This window comes from Doryrhamphus excisus, linkage group LG17 (assembly GCF_037039965.1).
Source record: "Doryrhamphus excisus strain RoL-2023G ecotype Guam linkage group LG17, RoL_Dexc_Guam_v1.1, whole genome shotgun sequence".
Classification (NCBI taxonomy): domain Eukaryota; kingdom Metazoa; phylum Chordata; class Actinopteri; order Syngnathiformes; family Syngnathidae; genus Doryrhamphus; species Doryrhamphus excisus.
In genome coordinates, this window is record NC_136373.1 from 3,225,017 (window position 1) to 3,241,195 (window position 16,179).

The 16,179-nt window shown below is 41.7% G+C and overlaps 1 protein-coding gene across 5 annotated transcripts in view; it reads right to left on the reverse strand.

Moving 5' to 3' along the window:
- LOC131136886 (IQ motif and SEC7 domain-containing protein 1-like) overlaps window positions 1-16,179 on the reverse strand; it is a 65,832-nt gene that overhangs the window by 35,685 nt on the left and 13,968 nt on the right. Inside the window, exon 1 of one of the 5 annotated variants that reach the window (XM_078798223.1) lies at window positions 2,690-10,522. The exons of 3 other annotated variants lie outside the window; for them this stretch is intronic. In XM_078798223.1, coding sequence (XP_078654349.1) covers window positions 2,690-2,718 — 29 coding nt within the window. In that variant the 5' untranslated portion in view covers window positions 2,719-10,522. Of the gene's footprint in view, window positions 1-49; window positions 1,911-2,689; window positions 10,523-16,179 lie in introns of those variants that run through there. One more of the 5 variants, XM_058084212.2, reaches the window with a different exon arrangement.

Sequence of the window (16,179 nt, forward strand, 5' to 3'; positions counted from 1 at the left end):
CATGACAGAGTCAAAGTTGATGCTACATTGCACAAGCTAAGGGTCCTACCTGTGCAAGGGGGACCAGAACCCAGAGGAGTGCAGACACAACAGAGGACAGAAGTCACAGATCCCTGAAATGCAGAACATGCCAGAAATCCAGATTCAAGAACACCTTGTCCTCTCCGGTTCAGTTTTGAGATGATTAGTTTGTTGCCTTTAGCGGCTGCTAGCCAATCAGGAGGCAGAATATTTGGTTTTTACTCCATTGACACACACAATGAACTGTCCAACTTCCTTGGGAATCTTTTCCAAGAGTTAGTAGGGAGTGAGGCTAATGCTAACGTTCCGAGGTTTTGACTGTTCTCAGGTCTTCCGAGTGGACATTAGCAGTTATCCTCCATCAGGGGGGCTCAAAGCTACAAGTGGTCTAGCCAGCTTCTGGCAACGATGCTCCGGTTTCTCCATCAGTCACGGTCAAGGATTGAGAGTCAGATGACAAAGATGCTACCTGTGCTAGCGTCAGGACGTTAATCCAGTATTGTCCAAAAATGTCAAAAATATACGTAGCTTTTGAACTTTAACATCAACCTCAAAAAAAGACAAAACAGAATGTGTCAAGTTAGGTTGATGCAAATGTAAGGCTAACAACCGGAAGAAGCTAAAGCTAGCATAACATTGCTTGTCTCCCTCCACACTAACGCCGTCTAACTGTGTCAGTGTGAGGGCAGCGAGTTGTCAGGTGACCACGCTCAAACACTTAATCCTTGTGAGAAGAGGCTTTAGCTTCATTTAAGAACGCCAGATTAGCTCCCTTGCTGCCTTATGGCCTTATTGGATAGATAGATAAAAACGCTATCACAGCCTGGTAACAATTTGGGACAGAAAAACATCTCTATATGTGTACTTTTAACATTCATTCCAGATGTTAAACCAGACGGTAGAACTGATCCAATCTAAGGACCAAACAGGTCTGACCACCCTGCTACTGGAGGTACTTCCGAACCTAGGTGGTAGTTTCTATACTAGGTTTTGTTTTCCCAGATTTCATTTAGCAATTCATGGTGGTCCATGGAGGTCATTTTCTGATCCAGGTATTCCTCTTGATTCCTGGCGGTACTTGGAAATTCCTTTCTGCTTCTGGTGTCACTTCCTGCTATAGGTAGCTTTCCTAGATCAGGAGATACTTCCTGTTCCTGGAGGTACTGTACTTTCCTGACTCAGGTGGTACTTTCTGTCCATGATAGTTTTGGTTTCAGGTTGCTATTCACTTCTCCTGGGGGTATACTTTCCTAGTAGTACTCCCCATTTCAGGTAGTTTTTGTAGTCTGGTAGGTGCTTCCTCTTCCTGGATGTTCTCAGAAGTTAATTTGTAAGAAAGGTATTTCTCAATACTGGATTTCCTTCTCCTGGTGCTACTTCCAAATTCCGTTTGGTTCCAGTTTGTTTATATATTTCAGCATTTCGGTATGTTGGTACATATTTTCTTTTCCTGGAGCTCCCTCCCAATTCAGGTGGTATTTCCCACTTCAAGTCCTAGTTCCGAATCATGGAGTTACTTCTTGTTGCTGGAGGTACTTCCTGATGCAGGTAATACTTTCTGTTGGTACTTTGAATTTCAGGTTGTACATTTTAATCCGGGTAGTCTTCCCTGGTCCTGGTAGGACTAAAGCAGCCCAAACATAATTAAGGTGGTAGGCGATGGCAAAGTACACTTACTTGCAAAGTACTAACGTGTGAAGGTGTTGCATGGTTCTTCTCTTCGCCGCTACTGCTCTGGGCCGTTAAGACTTTAATCAAATTATCCGTCACCTCGCCTCCCTTCTACCTCGCAGCAGATTGCTGCTGTCAACATGTCTTCCCCCGGGGGCCCGCCAACGAGTCCGTACTTAAGACACCTTCTTCAGATGGCTCAATCTTCATCATTGATATTATTTGCTTAGCTGAATTAGCGCAGTTAGCTACTAATAACCTTAAAGTGGACACTTGTATTTCAGTCCACAACATGAAAATATTGATGATGCTAAAGTTACACAATACTTGCACTATAACAACCTTTTATATATTTTACTATGTTTTCATTCTGTTTTTCTATTAGGAAGCGGTGAAAATGTCTGCTCACTGTGATGTCAGAGTGAGTTGATGTTAAGAAAAATCTCTGAAACAGAGCGTTCAGAGCCATACCAATCTTCTTTCAGACCTCACTTCCTAATCGGTAAACCTCATTATCTGAAAGATCGGCATGGTTTAACACGAGAATACAACATTCTAACTACACTGGTGATTGGAGGAGCACAAGGAATGGAGTTGAAGTCGGTGTGGCCGCCTGTTTTGGTTGACACGTGACAGACACATCTTCTCCCATCAGCGTTTTTTAAATTCTGCAAAGACAAATGCTTTTGTCTTGTCTGTTTCAGTGGCTTGCATTTTTGGCTTAAAATGTGTCAAGAAACAACACAAAACGCTGAAAGACATTTTCAACACAAGCACTCAACACATTATGAAATGTTGTCATTTATTTCAAAGTACATGTGCATATTTAAATGTAGTCATCCCTGCAGACTTGAACGAGCGACCATTTTTTTACCATAAAGACAAATTATAGGGCAGAATTAAGTATAGTATTTGTATGTATTAACAGCGGCAAAATTTAAATCAAATTAAGAGATGGCACATCAAACTATTTACCTAACATTGCTTTATTTCTCACCTGAAGTCAGCTGTGATAGGCTCCAGCATACCCCTGGGACCCTGGTGAGGACACGCGGCACAGAAGATGGATGGATGGATGGATGGATGGTTCCTTTAATATCAGATTATTTTAATCAGACTTAAACTGTTTCATTAAGAGCAGTGAAGAGTTGCGTTCAAAACCACCACGTCATTTAAGATTAATTCACATTTTTTTTTAGCATAATTCAATGCAGTAAAATGTACTGAGCATGAAGAGTTACAAAGTGAGCGAGAATATTGACTGTTTTAATTTTTATTTCTCTTTTAGACCGGGGTCACCAACCTTTTTGAAACCAAGAGTTACTTCTTGGGTCCTGATGAATGGAAAGGGCTACCACTTTGTTACACTTCTCAAATAGCCAATTTGCCTTTAACTCTATGTTATTGTGAATAAATTATGATATTTATCTACCCTACGGCAATGCTTCTAAAGCTAGCAGTTAGCAACATAAAGAAATACACAGCAACACAACACTTCCGCTATAAGCAGTACACTAAACACAGCGAAATAGCATGCTAACAATATCTATTAGTGGCAATGGCTAACTTAGCTCGGCAGTTAGCGACCAGCTCAGCGGCTGAATCACAACACACTCCAATATGACGGCACAAAGAGCGGCTAGCATTGAAGGAATGAGAAACAAGCAGGTTACTCACGTTTGATATCATAAGCGCACATTGTTAGTTGAACATCAAATGTTACCACAACTCTGAAACCTGCGTTGCTGCTCCGGTGCATTCAGGTGCCCATTTCGTGTAGTAAATGGGAGTGGCATTTAATGATGCTGACTTAAAGCAGAGAATGGACACTAGTAAACCAGTAAAAGTATTTTATAACATTTATAACGTTTCCAGTTTACACGTAATTCTGATTTAAAGAAGAATAACGAAAGAAATGAGATGCAGCTCGCAGGTTGTTAGGATGTTCGGGATGTCGATGAATGCATCTCCCGATCTGTCTGGTGAGGAAGTGTTGCTATGACGAATGAACTAGCTTGCCCGATGCGCATGCGTTAATTACGCTCAAAAATGCAACGTCATTAATGAAATAAATCAATTAACGTGTTACTTTTGACAGCCCTATTGTATATATATTTGTGAGGTGGTACTTGGCAGGGAAAACAACTATTCAAACACACTTTTTTTTGAAGGTATAATAGACAACAGTGTCACAAACTTTTTCTTTAGAATCATAACTTTTAATCCTGATCGTCAATGATATCATCATCATCATCATAATCAATTACATTCTTGTTTTCACCGGATTAAACGTCTTCTGTACGTGTTTTGAAATAAGATATTGTAGCGTAGGCCATCCATGGTCTCTTCTTTCTCTTCAAATCATTTACATAAGGAGCAAAAAATAAAGTTTGAATATTTACATCATGGGATAATTAAGAAGAGCAAATTCTTTAAGGAAAAAAAAAAGTGTGTATGCGATGTATGTAACGAGCAATAATGTGTGTTGTTACAGCAGCAGGTACAGTGAGGAGGGCTGTTGTCACCATGGTAACGCTCGCCCACAGAGAGCCTTAAGTAAGGCACGTTAAATAATAAGAGGAATAAATGAATACATTTAACACAGCATCATCTGTCTGGCAGAAAAATGGCTTGTGGTTGCTTTATCGTGTCAAAAATACTTTTTTTTTTCAACTTTATATCCTCCAAGTAATTATGTACATTTATCTTCCAGGGAAAAACAGACACAATGAAGCCTTTCTGGTCTTGTACTACAACCAGCAGTGAATCATTGTGGTTTTTAATAAGTCATACATTATTGGCGGTCCAAAGTAGCTCCATCACGAACCTATGCTAAAGAAGTTAGCACCAGGCCTATGATAAGGGGTATGGCGTGTATTTGTTCCAACCTTTTCAACGGCCATTACATATAAAGTTGCTATTCGTTTCCAAGACTGCATTTTTGTGAGTGAGATGATAATAATTCATAATAATAATTGTGGTCAATAATTAATTGGCCACAAATGTATGCGCACGATAGCCGCAATTTCAATTTCCATCCTAATACAAAATGCGACCAATCAATCAGAGAGGCTGTGATTATGAGTGTTTTTACTCATTAGCGGGTCTCTTCCATAGTACACACTGTATGTGTATGCTAGCACCTGTGCTAAGAAGAGTATAGAGTGAAAACATTTGGGTTTGATATCAAAAGAAGAACATGAGACACGAGGGTTTGTTGTGTGTCGGTCATGAACGAACTGGTCAAAAGAACTAGTTCTTTTTTGTGAACGGAATGAACAAGGTCACCGTTCCTAAAATACCGATTCAGTCCGTTCAGTTGCAAATGCTTTTGTTTTGATTGGCTGGAGAGTCAGTTCACCGTTCCTTTTGCAGGGCGGGACTATCTGAGTGCTTGCCTGTCTTATACTATCGTCGCGCCTCGCTCTGTGGGTGGGGTTAGCTGACTGAAAGACCGAGACCGAAACATTGACCGACACTCTCGGTGACCTCGTTCATTCCGTTCACAAAAAAAAATAGTTCTTTTGACCCGTTCGTTCATGACCGACTCATCACTAGTCATCACTTTGAGTCGGAACGAACATGAACATGAGTGAACGGACTGACTGGACACGGCTGACCGGGTCTACGCACAGGGGGAAGATCACGGGATAACGACCAATTGACCGAAATGAACTGAGCTTTTTACTGAATGAACCGGAATGATCTGGTTCACTGAAATGGACGGTTTTGCCCACCACTACCAAGGGTAACATTTCAGCATTTATATCCATCGGAATCGGCTGCAGAACTAAGAAGACAGCACCGTCTAGTCACTATCACTATCTAGTCTTCATAGAAGACGTCATTAACAAAACTACAATGGCTCCACCAAAAGATACACAACACAAACAATAGCAAGTCCAAGCTGGAATTGGCCAAAATGTCCAGAAACGAGACTAAATAAATCAAAATTTTTTAAAGTCGAGTCCTGGCCTTGTTTTTGTTCTTGCTCATGGGTGGTTTGGATCTCCTGGTGTAGCCATTGGACTCTTGTGTATGATGTCTATGACCAGTAGATCTTCACTCCTACACTCTGCAGTGTTGCTGATGTTTTTGGCTCGACCAATGTTATAAACTGTTGTTGTATTACTTGGTCTACCTGTTTGGCATCAGTTAGTTAGCTTGTCTTCAGGACAGTCTAAATGGTTGTTCTGGCTATGATCAATGTATTTTTTTACATTGTTCTAATTTGTTTTTCATTGCAAGTTTTCATTTCTCATGCAAAACCTATCCAACCAAATCGGAAACTGAAAATAAAGTTGCTATCTTCCAAGTTGTGCATTTCATCCACATGTAAATACCAGGAAATAAAAGCTGAAATGTTGCTCTCTGGTCTCATATTCATCTATTCAAGTCAAACCCCAAATGTTTGCAATCTACAGTAAAAATAAAGGAATTGGGTTCAGTGTTCCAAAACTCCGTCCATCCAATGATGGAAGTGCAGTAGAAGTCTCCAGCAAAGGAGCTACCAAACTTTTAGCTAAATGCTAATCTACTGATCGACAAGGAGTTCCAACCGGCAAAGCCTGCTAGATACATAAATATCTAGCATGGAGCGCATATTATGCTATCAATGAAAAGTGCTTGTTTTTTTGTTTTCATGGAAATCCTAATCACATTTTTACATAAGGGCAATATGGATTCTGTCACTTCACTGATTGTCACGTTTTATGTGTCGACTGTTGCTGGATTCTCCCTCCAACAGCAAACGTGCAAACATGGACGTCGTTAGATGCAGCATGTTGTCTTTTGGCTGTATAGTGCAACAGGAATAATAAACCAAAATGTCATCTTGTTTAGACAACATTGTTGTTACGTTTTAGCGCACTCTCGAGCTCATCTTTAAATTCTGTTTATAAAGTTTGGGTGAAGAAGCCAAACAATTCCAATGATACACGGCCATTGGAAACAAAACCAAAACAATGTTTTAAATATTTGAAAGTTAGACAGAAATGCAGAATGTTTTCTGCTGTGGTTCATATTAAAATAGCCTGAAATTCATTCATTCATTCACACACTGTTAACATGTACAAGATGAGCTAAATCTAAGTAAAGACTTGAATGAAAAAGCTATGACAACAATTATTATAATAATAAACATCTTATATAAGTAAGGCAAATGATGCTGACTAAAGACTTCTTCAGTGTTGGGACAAAACTGGCAAATTGGATTATTTCCATCAGGGAAAAGTCATACATTACCGTAAATGCTCCAATTAATTTCTCTATGGAATAAACCAGTCGTTTAACGTGAATAACCACTGGGTCTCTAACAACTCCACAAGATGGCAGTAGCTGCACTTGAAGTATCAAGGGTATCCAGCTTTATCTACCCAGTAGTAAAGTCATCATTACAACTGTTGCTGCTGTGTTGTGCAATATACTTCTTCATAAATGCCCATGTAAAGAAAGTTATGTCATTCTTTCCACTTTCTCATGCACTCCAAATACTTATTAAAAAATATATATAGTATAATGAATTTCACATTTCAGACATAACAGCCAATTATCGTCCTGTATTTTAGCAAAATAAACACTACATTCATTCATTTTCTACCGCTTATCCTCTTATCCTGGACTGGTGGCCAGCCAATCACAGGGCACATATAGACAAACAACCATTCACACTCACATTCATACCTATGGACAATTTGGAGTCGCCAATTAACCTAGCATGTTTTTGGAATGTGGGAGGAAACCGGAGTACCCGGAGAAAACCCCACGCATGCACGGGGAGAACATGCAAACTCCACACAGAGAGTTTGCCGAGGTTGGGATTGAACTCGGGTCTTCTAGCTAACCACTCGACCCATAAACACTACAAATAAATAAATTAGAACATTTACGGTAATTGATATCAGAGCACGGTTACATCAGTATCCTCCTTTCTGTAAGTTCTGTGTGAAATCCATAGACAAATAAAAGCAGTATTTATGGAATCTGACGAGTGTGTAGAAGCTAAATTCCAAGTCCTGGTTTACTTGACGTCATCGTAACCATGAAAAAAAAAATATTCATGCATCTTACACGATAGATGGACTCTTTAGAAGCGACAAGATTGCCTGATCAGAGTACCTGTGTGTGTGCACTGTACACATGAGGCAGCAGGGTTCTCCGTACAACTGTCAAAAAAGGGAAGCACTTCAAGTCGACTGATGCTAACAAACAAATGTGTGTAGTAAAAAAAAAAAAAATGTTTCCTGTGAGGACACATTTTGATGTGACACAGGAACGGCATAATACAATCAATCAGGGTGGCCCTGAGGTCTGGATATACTGTATTATTTTTTACTGACATTGTCATTTTATTAATATGATATATCATATGAATAACAAATATGTGAACATTCATGAATTAAAAATTAAATATTAATTTAGTTAATTATATATATAGTGTAAAAAAGTGTTTGACCTCTTCCTGTTTTCTTACTTTTTGTCACACTTAATGTTTCAGATCATCAACAAATGGAAATATTAGTCAATGACAATATATACTGTATGCAATGCACATGTGTGTATGTGCTGCCGGGGAGGGATTTAGTTTTTACTTCATCCATTCAGAGGTGGACTTGCTGGTGTGTTTTGGATCTTTGTCCTTCTGCAGAACCCAAGTTGGTTTCAGCTTGAGGTGAGGAACACAGGTAGACAGCCGAATTTCACTTATCAACAGCAAGTCTGAAGCAGCCATCACACTACCACCACCGTATTTTACTGTTGGTATGATGTCCGTTTTCTGAAACGCAAAACTTTTGTCACATCAGACCAGATCAGAGTATTTTCCCAAATGTCTTGGGGATCATCTGGCAAAAGCCTTAAGACAAAGCCTTAACGGTCTTTTTGTTCAGCCGTGGTTCTTGTCTTGGAACTTGGCGTTTCTTATAGTGGAGTCGTGAACACTGAACTAACTGAGTTCTTTGGATGTTATTGTGGGGTCTTTTGTGACCTCTTGGATGAGTTGTCGCTGTGCTCTTGGGGTAATTTTGGTCGGCCAGTAAGGTGCGCCACCGTTCCATGTTTTTTTCACCATTTGTGGATATTGGCTCTCACTGTGGTTTGCTGGAGTCCCAAAGCTTTAGAAATGGTATTACAGTACAACCTTGATATTTGTTGACTACTATTGACTACTACGTCATTTAGGTTGATGATCTGAAACATTTAAGTGTGACAGACATGTAAAAAACGCTTTTTCACACCAGCGTACTGCATTAAAACATCTGTTTTTTTGTATTTATATATGCATTTTTGTCCATATATCCAGACTTTAGGGACGCTCTGTGTACTCTGGTGAACAAGACTGGACATGATGTGTTATCTTCCTAATTTGAGCTTACATTGCCGCTTTTGCACTTGGCCTGAATCAGTTTCTGAATTTCATTTCTGTTTGATTTCTCAAATGTGTCACCCCAAACAATGTGACATGGCTCTTATTCTCTTATTGGCTGCAGCAATGTAAACCGGAAGAATGTTTATCAAGTGATACAACGCTAAAAAGCACAGCATGGTCGGACAATCTGCACTTCTGAACTGAACGCCACCACGCTAACTAAATACATGCTAAACTGAAGTCAGTGTGCGTTTATTAGCTGTGGTTTTGTCACCGTTACAACATTTGCCTCAAACCTGATTTGATCTCTGTTGGAGTTCAATTATTGGGTCCAAGGGTGACCGACTGATCTTCACCAAGGGGGTACAGCAACTTTGACAAACTGAAAACAAACTGGATTAAAATGATGCTGGTGAGAAAGCATGCTGAAACAATCTGATGGAGGACTGAACAGGGAGAAATAACTCCTTACGTTTACATGGACACAATATACCTGTAGTAACCAAAATATACGTATTCATATTCTTACCTCAAACCTTTTTTTAAGATGGCCAATTCCGCATCAAGGTCATTTTCCAGTTATAAAAACCCACTTCACGCTGCTGGCATATGCCTGCATAATCCCCAATATTAGGTCATAGAAAAAAGTACATTGGAAAATGCACCGCAGTGGAACATACTATAGTTGTTGGTGGTAAATATAATATGCAATAAAAGTAATTCGGTAATTTCAAAAAATAAACAAATACATTTTGATTAGGTTTTTGACCTGAAAAAAAAACCCTGATATGTTTGTTTCAATGTCATGACATGGCTACTTTGGGAGGTCGTTTTGGTTTGATTAAAACTATAATCCATTTGCTCTGCTGGTGAACACAGTCCATTGAAATCCGGACCGGACCAAAGAGATAGATTGATGGGTTTCTGTGAACGGGGACCATACCAACACTCCATAACACCAGATATGATATCACCTAATATGAACCACAAACCACATTAATGTACCAGAGTACCGGACTGTGAATGCACCCTTAAATTAAAAAACATGAAACTTCATTGGAATATTGTGTGCATGTAAACCTGGTTCATATTTGGACCAAAAAAATAGACTTGAACACAAGGGGCTCTAATTTCATAGACTGGGCACAGGCGTGGGGCACGGCCGCGGGGAGTGGCCAATGAAATTTGCAAAATTCGTGAGCAGCGCAGTCTTGCGCACCCACACCTCCATCCCTCCCACCAGTTTAATTAACACAGCCGAGTGTAATCTTAACCAATCAAATGAACGCCTCTCATTGCCTTTAAATGAGCAGGACTGGACTGTGCATCGGAGGCCACAAAGCGCCTCATTCGTCACGTACGCCACCTCGTGGGGCAGGTCATCATTTCCACAAAGTCTGCGCTTCGTGTTGGTGTTGGCTCATTTGTGATTAGATGGTTACTAATGCGAGGGAACGCCATCTGGCGTGCTTCATACTGAGATGAGCGGAGTTGTCTTGTGCTTTTTTTCTAGCTGATTTTTCACTTTTAAAATGTGGATTTCGGGGAACAAGCCATATATTTAGGGGGACGCTCCGACCACCTTGCGCTACGACCAGAAATTAGAGCCCAATATGTCCTTTAATGACGTTCCAAACCAACCTGGACCAAATTATTGTCCATCCAGCCGTCCATTTTGTATAGCGGTTGTCCTCATTATCCCAGCTAACTTTGGGCAAGAGGCGGGGCACACACTGAAGAGGTCGCCAGCCAATCACATGACACACACAGACACACAAACATTCACACCTATGGACCATTTGAGCCTCCAATTAACCTAACATGCAGGTTTTTAGGATGTGGGAGGAAGCTGGACTCGCCATAGAAAACCCAAACACGCATGGGAAGAACATGCAAACGCCACACAGACATGTTCCAATCCGGACCTCCTGACTGCGAGGCTGACATGCTAACCACTACGCGCCGTGCTGCCCCATGGATGGAATGTTTAAAACTAAAAAAATGAAGAAGAATAAAGTCGAAATAGGAAGCAGCTATAAGAAGAACCCTTGCCGCACTATTTGGAAACGTTGATGGTTCAGTTTGTTTACCTCACAGGCACACATGCTAGCGTGTTAGCTAGCAGTCACAGAGGAGTCCTGCGTCATACATCCCGGACAGTTTAGACCCGCCAGCATGTGGTGGCGGTGCTGGGGCGTGGCCTAATGCTGAGTGAGCTTGGGGCTGCTTCCATCCACCCAATCCCAGAGGGTCCCACAACTTTTAAAAGGTCCAGTCAGTCCAGGGATAGCTTTCTTATTTATCTTTGTTTTTTTTTAACGCAAACTGCTCATCGGTTTTTAACAGAAAAGAAGAAAATCAGCAGCAGTTGTTCTTTTTACTTCTTGAAGCAAAAATCAGAAATTTTCCACTTGAATGTTTTTGTATTTTTCCTATTCTCGACTGGTGCTTTAGAGGAAGACAGACGGGGGTGGGAGTGGGTTTTTTGAGGGGTGGGGGGGTTGCTCCTCCATCACTTGTTAAGTCGGGAGGCCTTGAGAACTTGTGGTCGCCCCTGGTTACCTAGAGGAGGGGCTACTGCACTCGGAGGCGGGGCAACAGAACTGATGGGCGATGTCATCATCTTCCTCCTCTCTGAGAGACAGACACAGACAGACGGACAGACGGGAGAAAGAAAGGAAAGAAGGAAGGAAGGAAAGAAGTAAGGAAGGAAGGGAGTGACAGGTGAAGATGGTGACAGGAGAAGAAGACAAAGAGGAAGAGGAAGAAGAAGAAGAAGGTGTGGTCAGATGAAGACAAGGAGGTCAAGTGAAGTTAATGGGGAAAGGCAGTGTTGCAGTTCTTAGGCCAGCCACCAGGTGTCAGTGTTGAAACAGCTACAAAGACAGGAGTGGCGGTGTTGGCAGCCTGATGGAAAGTTCTACACCAGTCACTCACTAATGAGCCTTATATGGAATATGCTTTAGTCCAGTTAGTAAGTAAAGCTACAGGCTGTTGTTATGATACTACCTAAAGAGTAGCCTCTTTCACACAGAACCCAGGACCTCTGTGTGAAAGAGTAATTTCTAACATTAAAACAATGCCATCTTCTGTCACTCTTAAGTGGGCCACACTTGTGATGAATGGAAGAAAGTGGGTGGGGGTGGGGGGGTGATGAAGGTGGCAGGTGAGGAGGGTGCTGGACTAAGGCGGCTGCTTACTGTGTGATAAATAAATGTGAATTGTAGCGGGCATCTTATATAAAACATAGAACTTCTTACAGCGATGCAGTAGCTCACAAAGTAGCAGTTTGTGCCATCTTGTCAAGGAACAATACTGTAGACTGCAACAAAGATTGAGTCATTATTGTGAGTTATTATTATGAACTGTGACATTGTGAAGCACAGCATGATACCCTGCCCTCCCTTATTTCTTGATTTTAAAGGAAAACTGCATTTTTTTTAAATTTAAATTTGTCCATCATTCGCAAACCTTACGTGAAACATCAACACACATTTCTTTCACATGTTAGTATGAGCTTGCTAACAATGCACATCATTGGAAGGTATATATTTCAACTATAATACAACGCTCTAGTGGTGTGGTGTGGTACTACCTTGATTTTGGCAGTTATTTAAAAAAATTGTCTCTGTTTATTGTATCTTCAATGGCTGTTTAAACTCAATGCTAACCGTTAGTAGAACATGCACTGTTTATTATGCAGTGGTTCTCAATTATTTTCTGTCATGCTTCCCTTCAGGGTATAAATGTTTTCAGAATTGAAATACTACTGAGAAAATGTTAATATCTACATAGACACAACGACAACATTTACAATGTCCACTCTCATTGAGATGGCTGTGTCTTCCAGCACAAGACGTGTGCTAAAGTCCTCAGGTTAAAAATGTTGACAGTGAGTAACTCCGAGATGAGCGGCTAGCGAGATAAATCTAGTTTGATGTTACAACAATATTGCTGTATATTGGTTTAAATGTATATAAATGAGTCAGTAAAGGGAACACTGTCTGCATTTTTTGAGGTTTTTTGTTAGCTTTAGCGTCCAAATAGGTACCTCCAATGATGTCCATTGTGAGCTAGCTCAAACTAACATTGTTTATTCTTGCTAGAACGCACAGAAAAGGGAAAGAAATATGTGTTTCACAGGATTGTGAATGATGGCAACATTTTTCAGAAAAGTGCAGTTTTCCTTAATGAGGCATACCAGCATGCAGCATATCATACATCGTCTTCCTGATAGGGACATCAAAACTTAAATTCAGTAGCTACTTGTTCTGGCATTTTGGCTTGTTAATTGTGTCTGGTCTACATCTAAGCATGGCGAGCACGTCACATTCTCGGGCTGCACGACTGCTACAGGCACCGGGATCTGCGAGGAGAAGCTAAATTCCAAAGTTTACTGTGACATTGCCAAGCTGAAACTGGGCCCCATGGCGGTAAGGACCCCAAACACACCTTCAAGATGACAAGCGCCTCGCTGTGGAAGCTGAAGGTGATGGAACGGCAACGTATGTCTCCTCCACACCCGAACCAAATTGAGCACCTCTGGCATTCTCAAGCAGAAGGAAGGAAAGAGTGCAATGCATCTAAAATCCACCTGCTCCACCAGTGATATAATCATGGATGAGTGGAAGATGATTCCAGTAACAACCTGTAGCTCTGCTCAACTCCATGCCCAAGAGGATTAAGGTAGTGCAAAATAACTATGGTGCTCACACGAAATATTCACACCAAGAACCCAATTTGGACATGCTCACTGTGAGGTGTTGCCAGCTATTTAGATAATAAGAGCTGTGTGTGTTTGCTCATCTTTAGTACTGGCCCTTGACAAGATGGAGTAAAGTTCTTGCTGAAATGTGGGGGCTGGACGCTTACTTTTGAAAGATACTGTATAATGGTTCTGGGTGGTGGACCGGGGGGGGGGGGACTTTGGCCCTTACCTTGCCTGCTCGTGGTGCTTGGCGGGGGGCAGGGCGCAGGGAGGCTTGGGCAGGCGGAGGCGCGCGGGGCAGCAGTACTGATGGTAGGTGGCGTGGCTGTTAGGAGGAAGACTGGAGGAGTAGAGAGAGGAGGAGGAGGAGGAGGAGGTGGACGAGGAAGGAGTAGTGATGGTAGGAGGGTTGTTGGGGGGACGACAAGAGGAGGCAGTGGTGCTAGAACAGGTGGAGGAGGAATGAGACCTGACAGAAAAAGAGAGACAAGAGAAGAGCGAGAGAGAGAGAGAGAGAGAAAGAGCGAAAGAGAGAAAGAGAGATGATAGTCGAGTGGGGGAGAAAGAGAAAAAAGAAAGAAAAATAATTTCAAGAGAGAAACAGAGAAAGGTAGACGACAACGACGACAACAGACAGGCACACAGAAACAAACATTAGCACAGTTAGCATCACAACAGCCTGTCAGCAATAGCTTAGCACAACTACACATCTTTATCTGTGGCAGAATTAGCATATCATTAGTCATGTTAAAAAGCATAAAGCACACAATTAGCTTAGCGCACAATAAATAGCACAAGCGTAGCACAATCTTGACATTTAGCTATAATCTCATGATGTTAGCACCAGCTTCACACACACACACACACACACACACACACGCCAACAATCACAGCTAGCCATTAGTATGACATCCCCGAGCAAACAGGCAGTAGCTTAGCAGTAAGACACCATCATGTTAGCATATAGCAATCTCTGCTGTTAGCGCTAGCAGTTAGCATCACAGAGGTACATGTACAGTGAGTTGGGAGAGGGAGGATGATGCACATATACAGGTAGTTTTTACTTTAAAGGGACGAGAGCACTGTTGCCAACGTTTCAGTAAGACAAGTAGCTATTGGCTGTTCAAGAAGTCGCTCATTTGCATATAAGGGTGTAAAATGCTGTATTAAAATAGCGTAATCTCTTAGGAGAGACAAAGAAATGAGTAAAAAACAGCTTAATTACATTTAGAACTACAAATAAACTTCAATTGTTTGTCATTTTTTTTAGTTCTCCCATCATGTTGGCTATTTAGAACTTTTCAAGGGGGGGGTCGGAATGTTGTCAGATCTCGCGAAAAAATGGCCAAGCTAGGTGTTAGCCAACTTTCCAGCCACGCTGCTGTGTTAGCAGGATAGCAAGCTATCTCCCGAATGACACTACCGTGTTGACTCTCCACAATGGGTTTCCTCGCTACTAACGCAAGAACTGAAAAATCCATAGCGAGCAAAATCGTCACAAAGTCTCAGAGCGGGTGTGACAGAGCAGATCCGGTGGGGCTATGGCGGCCATCCACTTGAAGGACGAGTGTGACTGACCGCCGGCTGAACTCAGTGGCGGCTTTCAGTAACGAAATGCATCATCGTGGAGCTGTGAGAGCTGTGAGAGCTGTCACACATCTCCTTGAAGGACCTTCACGTCGACTTTTAACGCCCTAAAGCAAGGGTGGGTAAACTATGGCTCGGGGGGGGGGGGGGGGGGGGGGGGGGGGAGCCAGTGTTTGAATACGTCACTGTTTTATCATTCACACACATTCATGTACAGTCCTAAAGTCACATGTCCGACAAGTACACTAAGTCCAATAACACTGAGGTCCTACAAAGCAGAACTGGACTGAAATTTCTGTTAAAATACACCAAAACTACAAGGTTGTCATTATAAGTGGGGTTTTTTTGCTTTTTCTTTGGCTTTTCGCTCACATTTTTTGAAAGAAAATGTGCTTGCATGAAGGACCCTGGAGCAGATGACGAGATGCTGTATACTACAAGTTATAAGCAGAGAAACCTGCTTTGAAAACAGCACATTTATTACCTTCTATCTGCTTGCACCAAATCCGCCCCCTCCAGTCTTATTAGTATGGAGGAAGCGATGGGCGCTGCAGATCCATTCGTTAGCACACTGCAGAGGAAGAAGAGGAACAGCAGTGCACAAAGTGATGGAGGTCAGAGTGTCTTCATCACTTATTTTTACATCAATACTCCATAAGTGTCCACTCGGGAGCGATCTAAACCGATGACATCATCCTGTAGGAGCTGACTGGTATTCTATACGATAAGCGTGTATATACCGTGGCTTTATTTGACCTTCCATAGCTATGCCGACCGTGTTTAAAAATAAACACCGGCACATTGACAGGTTGTCAAGTGCATGCCA